General features: G+C 41.0%; 1 protein-coding gene across 2 annotated transcripts in view; it reads right to left on the reverse strand.

Annotated features, from left to right (window-relative positions):
• Positions 1 to 12773, reverse strand: part of KIF4A (kinesin family member 4A) — a 127095-nt gene that overhangs the window by 16414 nt on the left and 97908 nt on the right. For both annotated transcript variants that reach the window (XM_013976428.2, XM_018043910.1), the window contains exons 21-24: positions 8288 to 8443; positions 8068 to 8168; positions 3092 to 3221; positions 1777 to 1947 (exon numbers count right to left, since the gene is read on the reverse strand). In XM_013976428.2, the coding sequence (XP_013831882.1) occupies positions 1777 to 1947; positions 3092 to 3221; positions 8068 to 8168; positions 8288 to 8443 (558 nt within the window). The remainder of the gene's footprint in view (positions 1 to 1776; positions 1948 to 3091; positions 3222 to 8067; positions 8169 to 8287; positions 8444 to 12773) is intronic.

Raw genomic sequence — 12773 nt, forward strand, 5'->3', positions numbered from 1 at the left:
GAGAAATCTGTATGCAGGTCAGGAAGCAACAGTTAGAACTGGACATGGAACAACAGACTGGTTCCAAATAGGAAAAGGAGTAAGTCAAGGCTGTATATTGCCACCCTGCTTATTTAATTTATATGCAGAGTACATCATGAGAAACACTTGGCTGGATGAAGCACAAGCTGGAATCAAGATTGCCAGGAGAAATATCAATAACCTCAGATATGCAGAAATTGAAGAAGAACCTTATGGCACCCTTGTGGCATAAATTAAAGAAGAATTAAAGAGCCTCTTGATGAAAGTGAAAGAGAAGAGTGAAAAAGTTGGCTTAAAGTTCAACATTCAAAAAACTAAGATCATGGCATCCAGTCCCATCACTTCATGGCAAATAGATGGGGGAACAATGGAAACAGGGAGAGACTATTTTGGGGGCTCCAAAATCACTGCAGATGGTGACTGCAGCCATGAAATTAAAAGACGCTTACTCCTTGGCAGGAAAGTTATGGCCAACCTAGACAGCATATTAAAAAGCAGAGACATTACTTTACCAACAAAGGTCCGTCTTATCAGGGCTATAGTTTTTCCAGTAGTCATGTATGGATGTAAGAGTTGGACTATAAAGGAAGCTGACTGCCAAAGAATTGATGCTTTTGAACTATGGTGTTGGAGAAAACTCTTGAGAGTCCCTTGGACTGCAAGGAGATCCAACCAGTCCATCCTAAAGGAGATCAGTCCTGGGTGTTCATTGGAAGGACTGATGTTGAAGCTAAAACTCCAATACTTGGCCACCTGATGCGAAGAGCTGACTCATGATACTGGATGCTTGGGGCTGGTGCACTGAGATGACCCAGAGGGATGGTACAGGGAGGAAGGAGGGAGGGGGGTTCAGGATGGGGAACATGTGTATACATGTGGTGGATTCATGTTGATGTACGGCAAAACCAATACAATATTGTAAAGTAATTAACCTCTAATTAAAATAAATAAATTTATATTAAGAAAAAAGAAAAGACCCTGATGCTGGGAAAGATTGAAGGCAGGAAGAAAAGGGGACGACAGAGGATGAGATGGGTAGATGGCATCACCGACTCAATGGAGTTGAGTTTGAGTAGACTCTGGGAGTTGGTGATGGACAGGGAGGCCTGGCATGCTGTGGTCTATGGGGTTGCAAAGAGTCGGACATGACTGAGTGATGCATGAACTGAAGTGATGCAGTTATTCCCCTGTGATTTCAAAGAAAATTATTCTCTTTTACTCTCATGGTTTGAAGTAGTAAGCACAGCCACAGTATTATCAGCATGTTCATCTTGGTATTAAAGTTGGAGCTTAAGGGACTTCCCAGTGGTCCAGTGGTTAAGAATCCATCTGCCAATGCAGGGAACATGGGTTCGATCCCTGGTTGGGAAACTAAGATCCCACACGCCATGAGGCAATTAAGCTTGTGCACCACAACTACTGAGCCCATGTGCTCTGGAACCCTTGGGCCATAACTACAGAGAAGCCTGTGTGCTGCAACGAAAGATTCTGCATGCTGCAACTAAGACCCGAAACAGCCAAATAAACAAGTAGATTAAAAAAAAAAAAAAAGTTGGAAGCTAAGAGCCACTGTCACTGGCACGTGTAAACTTAGATAAGTCATTTTTGTTTCTGTTTTCTTATTTGCAAAGATTGGAAAAGACTACATGGCCTTTTGAAGGAAACTTCATACCTCCCACTATTATTATTTTAAACCAACAACAGAAAGCAACAATGGTTTGTTTCTCAGTATGGCTTCTTGGCTTGCCAGCTTACCCTCTCTTGGTGCTGTTGCTCTGTTCTCACCAGCTCTGCCTGTAACTCTGCTTCTATTTCAGCAAAATGATTTCGTTCCTCAAACAGCATCTTCTGCATGTCAGCATGGCTGGCCTTGTTCTGTTTCAGGTCGCTTTCAAGCTTGCTGACCTGTATTTTGGAGGAGACCAGCTGGAAGGGATAAAAGAAGATCAGTTTATTTGGAGAATGGTCACCTTTCCCCATTCATTAGGCAGGAAAATGTCAGCTTTCTTGAAACTGACTGAGAAATATTCTTCCATGTCCATGTCTAGTCTTATTTTTTCATGTCATATGGATTCTACCATTGAATAGTAACAACACCATTCAAACCAAGAGCCCAGACAGTTAGCTGCTGAGATAGGTATCTTAGAGCTGGAAGCCACCATTAAGGTCATTTAATCTCTTGTTCTACTTCAAGGCAAGAATGAATCTAACACAAAGAGTATCAGACAATTCCAAATTCTGATATTCAAAAAGTTCTTCCTTAATTTTAAAGAGAAATCCATAAGTCACACCCTTATGGCTAATTATGTCTCATTTCAGAATGCCCGGGTTCACATGTTGGAACTTGTAGACACAGTAGCTGAAACTGCAGCTTTGGCTCTTTAGGCTAGATTGATATCCTATGGTGACCTAGTTGCATATTCTCTACTAGTCCAGATGGTGAACATCATAAATACCAGTGTTCACAAGACTAATAAGGATTCCTTAGTAGGATAAATCTACTAACCCAACACAAAAATGTATAAAGGATAGCACTGCTATCCTTTATAAACTTGCAGAGTTAAGAGTTTGTATGCTTGCCTCAATCACCAGAGGTGATCAATTTTAATTCCTTTTGTGACAATGGATGATGATATATTATTTTAAGGTCAGTGAAGATGGATTTTCCTTAAATGAATATTTTTATGTCAAAGGTTTTGTCTCTCCTGGATTGTACTTAAAACTTTTTGAATACATATCAGAGGAGTTTTAAAAAGTAGTATAGTATAATATTTTATGTTTGATCAGTGGCCTACTATGGTATGTTAAACTTTTCATAACAGTGAACATTACTGAACATCTGTTATATGCCAGGCATGAGTATCACCTTGCAAATTATTTATATTTTTTTAAGTGACAGGCTGTACTTGCTCACACAAACCTTTACCAATAAAACTATTTCTCTAATGATAGTGTCATTGTGGTTTCTGCCACGAACAGTAGCGATAGCACTATGACAACATTCCAGGCTAACATCTTATTTCAGACCACCAAACCAGACCCCTAATGGCTGATAGGAAGAAATATTTACTTCTCCAGTTAAGTATTTCAGGGCACACTTGGCTTCCAGAATGGTAGCAATATTCTCCCAGCGGTGTTTTAGTCTGTCTTCACTTTCTGCATCCAGCAGCTTCTGCTGTAGGTCAGCAATCTGAGCACTCCTTCAGGGAAAGAAACAGTGTGCCTTATTGCCAGTAGCCTCAGCATCAAGGAGAGGGAAGAGCTCTAAGGAGAAACTTCAAATACTTTTATGGACAGAGGTATCAGTTAAATATCACTTAAATAATGACTGAGTCATCTGGTTAGGATTTTATACAGTATCTCAAATCTTGTTATAAAGGGACTCTCAGTTCAGCTCAGTTCAGTCGCTCAGTCGTGTCTGACTCTTTGCGACCCCATGAATCACAGCACGCCAGGCCTCCCTGTCCATCACCAACTCCTGGAGTTCACTCAGACTCACGTCCATCGAGTGAGTGATGCCATCTAGCCATCTCATCCTCTGTTGTCCCCTTCTCCTCCTGCCCTCAATCCCTCCCAACAGGGACTCTAAGACTATCCAAATGTTTTTTATTTTATTAAATACTGGTTGAAATAAGTGGGTCATACAGTGGGCTTGGAAAGATTTGTTTTAGTGAGGCTTTTGTTGTAGCACATTGTCTATAATATGACTTTGTCTTGAGGCCATATAAGCTGGAATTGTGACATGGTGGCTCACATTTACAAGGACAAAATTCAGGTTAGAGACCTTAAGGAAAACTCAACAGAACAAACAGGTAGATGCTCTTTGCTGGAACTGAACATCAAATACATACCTATGGCTGGTGTTGTGAGAAGTTGTCTTGAAATACTTGCCAAGAGAAGTTTCTAAGAAAACTAGATACCAAGATACTGGTTATAGCTTCCAGATACTTTATGATCAATTATGGCCTGAAATCAAGGTCTGCATAATATTTCAGTTTCATCAATAGCTTCTTTCTCAAATTTGCTAGGTGTCCAGTAAGAGGGAGTGTACTGGCATGTGTGTAACATGCTGCTGCTGCTGCTAAGTCACTTCAGTCGTGTCCGACTCTGTGTGACCCAATAGATGGCAGCCCACCAGGCTCCCCTGTCCCTGGGATTCTCCAGGCAAGAACACTGGAGTGGGTTGCCATTTCCTTCTCCAATGCATGAAAGTGAAAAGTGAAAGTGAAGTCGCTCAGTCGTGTCCGACTCTTCACGACCCCATGGACTGCAGCCTACCAGGCTCCTCTGTCCATGGGATTTTCCAGGCAAGAGTACTGGAGTGGGGGTGCCATCGCCTTCTCCAGTGTGTAACATGCAATAAGGTACTATAAAGAAAATGGATACTAAAATAATCTGAGACAGCAGTTCTTAACTTTTTGGGTCTCAGGACCCCTTTACACTCTTAAAAATTATTGAGGATTCCTAAGAAATTCTGCTCATATACATTATATCTATAGATATTTACACTATTAGAAAGTAAAAGTGATAAAAATATTTATTAATTCACTTAAGGTCAAAATAATCCATTATATATTAACAATTACATCTGCAGTGACACTGTTTCCAAATAAAGTCACATTCTAAGGTCTGAGAAGGATATGAATGTGTGTGTGTGTGCATGAGTGTCTTTCTCTCTCTCTCTCTCTCACACACACACACACACACATACACAACATTTTCCAATACAAAAAACAATGCAGTAAGAAGAATGAGATTGTTTTACATTGACATATCTCTGTTATGTATGGCTCAGTAGAAAACAGCTGGATTCTCACATGTCCCTCTGCATCTAATCTTTTGTGACATGTTCTGGTTGATGTAAATGAAGGTAGTCTGGCCACACATGGATACGTAGTTGGACAAGAGAGGAGCATTTTAATTTAATTTTGGCCTCACTGCACAGCTTGTGGGATCTTAGTTCCCTGACCAGGGATTGAACCCAGGGCACTGCAGTGAAAGTATGGAGTCCTAACCACTGTACCACCTGGAAATTCTTGGGAAGAGCATTTTAACAGCCTTTTCAGAAAACTGTGGATATTCTTCTTTGAGACTACACCAAAACCCAACAAGTTCCTTATAAGAGTTGAAATGTAGTTACTTGCCAACTGAATGGATCTTTTAATCTTACGTGATTCTGTAACATGTCATTTGGACGGTCATACAGAACCTTCAAATCAACACATTTTGTTACACAATAGAAATGAGATAACAATTGTTAATATCACTACTGGGCGCATTAGAAAAGTTATGTAAAACTGTCAAGTTAACAGTGATGGATACACATCATACACAAAATTCTAAGTTTTGCATGAAAGCTCAAATTTTATTTTTGGTGACAAACACTGACAGTTGTTTTCCTTGATATGACAGGCTCACTCTGCTCAATTTTGAGAAAATGTCTGCCAAGTACCCAGGACTGAATAACCATACTTTGTCTGTCAGTAGTTCTTTCAAGTAAAACTGATGTTCTGTGAAAAAAGAGGTCTGTTGAGCTCACACCTCAAACCGCACAAGTGCTTTTCCTTGAGACAAACATCAGCCTTTGACGTCAGCACAAGTGCTTTATGCATTCTTTCCGTTCCGTCACACGGAACATTATAAAGATCTGAACTCAAGAGTTGAGATTTAAAAAAATTAACAATTTTTATTGTTTTATCACAGCCATTTTTGAGTAAAACTGACTTTTTAAAAAATGAGAGTGTGTGAAGATGAAGTATTCAATGATCACTAGTAAAGGTTTGTGCTAGGCTTCTCAGGTGGTGCTAGTGGTAAAGCACCTGCCTGCCAATGCAGGAGACATAAGAGATGCGGGTTCAATTCCTGGGTTGAGAAGATCCCCTGGAGGAGGGCATGGTAACTCACTTTGGTATTCTCGCCTGGAGAATCCCATGGACAGAGGAGCCTGGCAGGCTATGGTCCATGGGGTTGCAGAGTCAGACAGGACTGAGTAACTGAGCACACCACGTGGCACAGGTTTGTGCCATTGCTTTGATTCAAGCCAGGGTGCTAGCAGTTTTGTCCACTATTGCTTTGGCATTATTATGGCAAATGTCAACATAGTATAAAAATGGCAAACAATTTCTTAATGTTATTATAAAAACAGGGAGTCAGATAGGTTCCCTGAAAGGGTCTTGGAGATCCCCAGGAGACTGTACATCATACTTTGAGAACTCTGGTCTAATTCGTAGTCCTTTCCTTCAACAAGCTTACAATCAGTCTAGATTGACAAGACTAATAGATGTAAAATAATCAATAAATATAAAGAGAACATATATCATCTGTACTATATGACTGAGTACTGTAATTTCTGAAGGAGTTTAGAGAAGAGGAAAATTAGTGAGGGATGAAGAGTCAGGGAAGGCTTCTTGGAAGAGGTGGGCCAGAACACTAGAGTTGTTTTATCTATCAAATGCCCTTTCCTGTCTTTAGAGAAATTCCTTTGATTAAACTCACCTTGGTCTAATTGCACTCTACCTGGCACCTGCCCTACATTTATATAATCATTTACTTATGCACAATGGTGAGCAGGTAAATGTTTAACAAACAGCACCTAAAAATACCAGATCTGATTTGCAGCCTTTGCTAGTTTCCATAGTGTAAATATTCTCACCACGAGAGATTGTAAGCTATCAACAGTTTACAGCATTCCTGAAATTTTAACAATTTCAACACACCACCGTCAGTCAGTATAATGTTTCTACTTGAGAGCAAGGACAATGCCATCTATGCTTTCTATATATCCCAACTACATCTAGTGTAGCACAAAGTGAAGTAAAGTGAAGTCACTAAGTCGTGTCTGACTCTTTGTGACCCCATGGACTGTAGCCTATCAGGTTCCTCCATCCATGGGATTTTCCAGGCAAGAATACTGGAGTAGGTTGCCATTTCCTTCTCCAAGTGTAGCACAAAGCAGAACATCAATTGCTGAGTGACTTGAAGACATATCCAAAGATATACAGCTAGTGTGTGTTGCTGAAAACAAATTAAATGATCTCCAAGGTCTTCTGGGCAATAAAATTCTATTATACCTAAGACAGTATAAAATATCTATCAAAGTTCTGTTCCTTATAGATTTCATAGATATTTAAAAGACAGTAATAGTGATTATAAAGAAGAGCATTTATCAAGCACTTTTAAGATGCCAAGTTCTGTGTTATGTATTTTACTCTCTATTTATTTTTTTGGCTGTGCTGGGTCTTAGTTGCTTTGCATAGGCTTTCTCTAGTTGCAGTGAGTGGGGGCTACTCTTTGTTCAGGTGCTCGGGCTTCTCATTGTGTTGGCTTCTCTTGCGGAGCACAGGCTCCAGGTACAGGGGCCTCAGTAGTTGTAGCACACAGGCTCAGTCGTTGTGGCATCTGGGCCCTAGAGAGCACGGGGTCCAGCAGTTGTGGTGCATGGGCTTAGTTGCTCTGAGGCATGTGGAATCTTCCTGGACTAGAGATCGAACCTGTGTCCCTTGCATTGGCAGGAGGATTCCTTTCCAGTGAGCCACTAGGGAAGTCCTATATTTTACTTTCTAATCTCGTTTAATGCTCATGATAGTTTACTTTTATCTACTTTGCTGATGATCTCTAAAATTATTTCTCCCAGGTTGTTGATCTTCTGGTATCATTTATTGGGTTCCTCTAAAGTTTTATTTTTTGTCAGTTCCTGTGATATATCATGGACTTCCTGGTGGCTCAGACGCTAAAGATAATAGATTTTGGAATTAGATAAAGTGGGTTTCAAATCCTGGTTCTGTATAATCTTTAGCAAATTTTTAAAGATCTTTCGACTTTAGATCTCTAAAGTGAGAAGAATGATGCTTATCTCATAATGTATATATCTCACAGAGAGATTGAATGAGAAAATGTATCTAACACGCCTAGTGAAGTGCATAGTTCAAAAAATCATTATTTTCTCTTGTTTCTCCCACATCACAAAGCCTTTGAATCACTGATTGATAGCTTCTATTTTGATTCAAGGCATAAGTTTTTATAATGCCTTAGAGATAGTACCATTACCTGAGTTCCATTTCAGTCTCTAGGCTTTCAATCTGCTTTTTAATGGAACCCTCTGATGCAGGAACTTGACCACGCAGTTCAGCAAGTGAGAATGTTCGCCTCTGTAAAGAAGTGGGGATGAGGGTGAAGCTCTAATTGGAAAGAAGTTCTCCAAATTAGTGAGGATTTCTGGGGAGTGTAGAGTATGATCATTGCCAACATATTTCCACAGAGCACTTACCCGGAGTTTAGGAGGTGGATTCTCCCCAGATTCCATTTTTAATTTGAGTTGAGCCACATCCTGAGCCAGAATCTTTCTGTCTTCAAGAAGGTCATTCAGATGGCGTTTGGCTTCCTCAGTACTGACCATTATCTCAATTTCATTTCCAAGCCAACTCTAGAAGATAAATCAGTCATGTTAGGTTAAGGATGAGGAATCTCTGGCCCATGGGCTAGATTCACTCCAGGTTTAATTTCACTTGAACCAGAGCCCAAGTAAGTAGAAGTGAGATTTCCATTTGTGCCAAAACTCACCAAAAATGCCAATAGTGCTCTAAGAGCCTTTAGTGGCAATTTCCGAAAAGGTCACAAGAAAGCTTTCTGCAGAAAATCTTTCTTCAGATATCCTAGCATTTCTATGTATTCTGTTTTTACCTTCTCCATTTTCTCCTTAACCTTTGTCCATAGTAAGTTATAATACAGAACTGAAGTATATTTTGATCATCTGTTCTACTTAATAAACAGTAACCATTATTAATCTTTAAAATAGATCAATGGAATTTTAAAAAATGCAATTAACTAAATTCAGTTTTGTTAATATAAATTTATTTATTTTAATTGGAGGTTAATTACTTTACAATCTAGTGAAATAAATTCAGTTTTTAGAAAGGTAACCTGGACTTCCCTGGTGGTGCACTGGATAAGAATCCGCCTGCCAATGCAGGGGACATGGGATCGAACCCTGGTCTGGGAGGAACCCACATGCCATGGAGCAACTGAACCTAAGCACCACAACAGCTGAGCCCATGCTCTAGAGCCTGCACACTGCAACATCTGAGCCTATGTGTTGCAACTACTGAAGCCCATGTGCATAACCTGTGCTCTACAACAACAGAAGCCACCACAATGAGAAGCCTGTGTATCGCAATGAGATCCAGGGTAATAAAACACAGATACTTTCAAAAAATGAAAATTTTCATTTTTAGATGAAGATATACCATGCTAAAAGTAGTCTAAGAAAGCTAGAGTGGATATATTTTTATATTAATGATTTATTATTAATTAACTATTATTAATCACATATAATTATTTGATATTAATCTGGAAACAATTTTGGCAATCTGGAATCAAGACTGCCAGGAGAAATATCAATAACCTCAGATATGCAGATGACACCACCCTTATGGCAGAAATTGAAGAGGAACTAAAGAGCCTCTTGATAAAGGTGAAAGAGGAGAGTGAAAAAGCTGGATTAAAGCTCAACATTCAAAAAATGAAGATCATGGCATCTGGTCCCATCACTTCATGGCAAATAGATGGGGAAACAATGGAAACAGTGACAGACTTTATTTTCTTGGGCTCCAAAATCATTGGAGATGGTGACTACAGCCATGAAATTAAAAGACACTTGCTCCTTGGAAGGAAAGCTATGACCAATCTAGACAGCGTATTAAAAAGCAGAGACATTACTTTGCCAACAAAGGTCCGTCTAGTCAAGGCTATGGTTTTTCCTGTGGTCATGTATGGATGTGAGAGTTGGACTGTGAAGAAAGGTGAGCGCCAAAGAATTGATGCTTTTGAACTGTGGTGTTGGAGAAGACTCTTGAGAGTCCCTTGGACTGCAAGGAGATCCAACCAGTCCATTCTGAAGGAGATCAGCCCTGGGATTTCTTTGGAGGGAATGATGCTGAAGCTGAAAGTCCAGTACTTTGGCCACCTCATGCAAAGAGTTGACTCATTGGAAAAGACTCTGATGCTGGGAGGGATTGGGGGCAGGAGGAGAAGGGGACGACAGAGGATGAGATGGCTGGATGGCATCACTGACTCGATGGACGTGAGTCTGAGTGAACTCCGGGAGTTGGTGATGGACAGGGAGGCCTGGCATGCTGCAATTCATGGGGTTGCAAAGAGTTGGACATGACTGAGCGACTGAACTGAACTGAACCCAAGAACTGAACTGATGAATAACTTCATGCCTTTATGAGTTATTCATTCATGTGTTTGCCATCATGGCAAACACACAAACTACCAAAGCTCACTAACTGAATTACAGTTAACCCCTCCTCTGACCCAAAGCAACAACTAACAGAAACATCCTTCAGGCCTAGATGGCTTAACGTGTGAAATGTACAAAACTTGTAAGGAAGAAACAATATTAGTTCTATACAAACTCTTCCAGACAATTGAAGAGGAGGTAATACTTTCTCACTTATTCTAGGAGGCCTTGATATCAAAACCAGACAAAGACATTATAAGAAAACAACAGACCAATGTCCCTCAAGAATACAGATATAAAAATTGTACACAAAATTTTTATTTTAGCAAGATTTTAATTTATATATTGTTGAACTCAACAATGGAGCTTAGCGGTAAAGAATCTGCTTGCAATGCAGGAGATCCAGGTTCAATCCCTGAGTCAGGAAGATACCCCTGGAGAAGGGCATTTGCCTGGAGTATCCCAAGGACAGAGAAGCCTGGTGGGCTATAGTCCATAGGATCACAAAGAGTCGGACACAACTGAAGCAACTGAGCATGTACGCATGCACACACAAGCTCAACAATACATAAAAAGGATGATATATCATCACTAAGTGGAGTTTATTCAAAGATTGCAAGGCTGACTCGATATTTGAATGTTGAAATCATTCACCAAATCAACAAACTAGACACAAAAAGTATTTGGCAAAATTTATATCCACTCATTGAGAATTCCCTTGTGGTCCAGTAATTAGAACCCATCAGGCCTTTTCACTGCTGGGGGCCTGGGTTTGATCCCAGGTTGGGGAATTAAGATCCTGCAAAGTGTGTGGTGTAGCCAAAAAAAAAAAAAAATTCAAGATAAGAACTCACAGCAAACTAAGAACAGATAAGAACATTCTCAAGCTGATAAAGGACCTCTATGAAAAACCTACAGCTAATATCACACTTAACGGTAAAGACTGAATACTGTTCCCCTAAGATCAGAAACAGAAGGGTTTCTACTGTCATTTCTCCTATTCAGTATCATCCTGAATGTCCTAGCCAATGCAATAGGGCAAGTAAATAAAAGACATATATATCATAAAAGAAGAAATAAAACTGTATTTATGGATGGCATGATTAACTATATCAGTTCAGTTCAGTCGCTTAGTCATGTCCGACTCTGCAACCCCATGAATCACAGCACGCCAGGCCTCCCTGTCCATCACCATCTCCCGGAGTTCACTCAGACTCACATCCAGCGAGTCAGTGATGCCATCCAGCCATCTCATCCTCTGTCGTCCCCTTCTCCTCCTGCCCCCAATCCCTCCCAGCATCAGAGTCTTTTCCAATGAGTCAACTCTTTGCATGAGGTGGCCAAAGTACTGGAGTTTCAGCTTTAGCATCATTCCTTCCAAAGAAATCCCAGGGCTGATCTCCTTCAGAATGGACTGGTTGGATCTCCTTGCAGTCCAAGGGACTCTCAAGACTCTTCTCCAACACCACAGTTCAAAAGCATCAGTTATTCGGCACTCAGCCTTCTTCACAGTCCAACTCTCACACCCATACATGACTATTGGAAAAACCATAGCCTTGACTAGACGGACCTTACTCGGCAAAGTAATATCTCTGCTTTTGAATATGGTATCTAGGTTGGTCATAGCTTTCCTTCCAAGGAGTAAGCGTCTTTTAATTTCATGGCTGCAGTCACCATCTGCAGTGATTTTGGAGCCCAAATAAATAAAGTCTGACACTGTTTCCCCATCTATTTCCCATGAAGTGATGAGACCAGATGCCATGATCTTCGTTTTCTGAACGTTGAACTTTAAGCCAACTTTTTCACTCTCCACTTTCACTTTCATCAAGAGGCTTTTTAGTTCATCTTCACTTTCTGCCATAAGGGTGGTGTCATCTGCATATCTGAGGTTATTGATATTTCTCCCACCATTCTTGATTCCAGCTTGTGTTTCTTCCAGTCCAGTGTTTCTCATGATGTACTTTGCATATAGGTTAAATAAGCAGGGTGACAATATACAGCCTTGACGTACTCCTTTTCCTATTTGGAACCAGTCTGTTGTTCCGGTGCACTAAGTGCAGGCAGCTGCGACCAGTGCACTAAGCGTGGCTGAGAGGAGCTACCCCACATCTGAGGTCAGGGGCAGAAGCTGGGAGGACCCCATGCCCGAAGGGCAGCAGCCAAGAGGAGCTACCCAGTGCCCGAGGCCAGGGGCGGCGGCCAGGAGGAGCCACCCCGCATCCCCGAGGCCGGGGCGGCGGCCAGGAGGAGCCACCCTGCGTCCAAGGAGAGCAGGAGTGCCTAGAGTAGCTATCCCACGTTGAAGGTCAGGAATGGCAGTGGTGAGGAGATACCCTCATCCGAGGTAAGGAGCAGCAGCTGCGCTTTGCTGAAGCAGCTGTGAAGAGATACCCCACGCCCAAGGTAAGAGAAACCCAAGTAAGATGGTAGGTGTTGCAAGAGGGCATAAGAGGGCAGACACACTGAAACCATACTCACAGAAATCTAGTCAATCTAATCACACTCGGACCAC

The sequence above is a fragment of the Capra hircus genome, assembly GCF_001704415.2.
Source record: "Capra hircus breed San Clemente chromosome X unlocalized genomic scaffold, ASM170441v1, whole genome shotgun sequence".
Lineage (NCBI taxonomy): Eukaryota > Metazoa > Chordata > Mammalia > Artiodactyla > Bovidae > Capra > Capra hircus.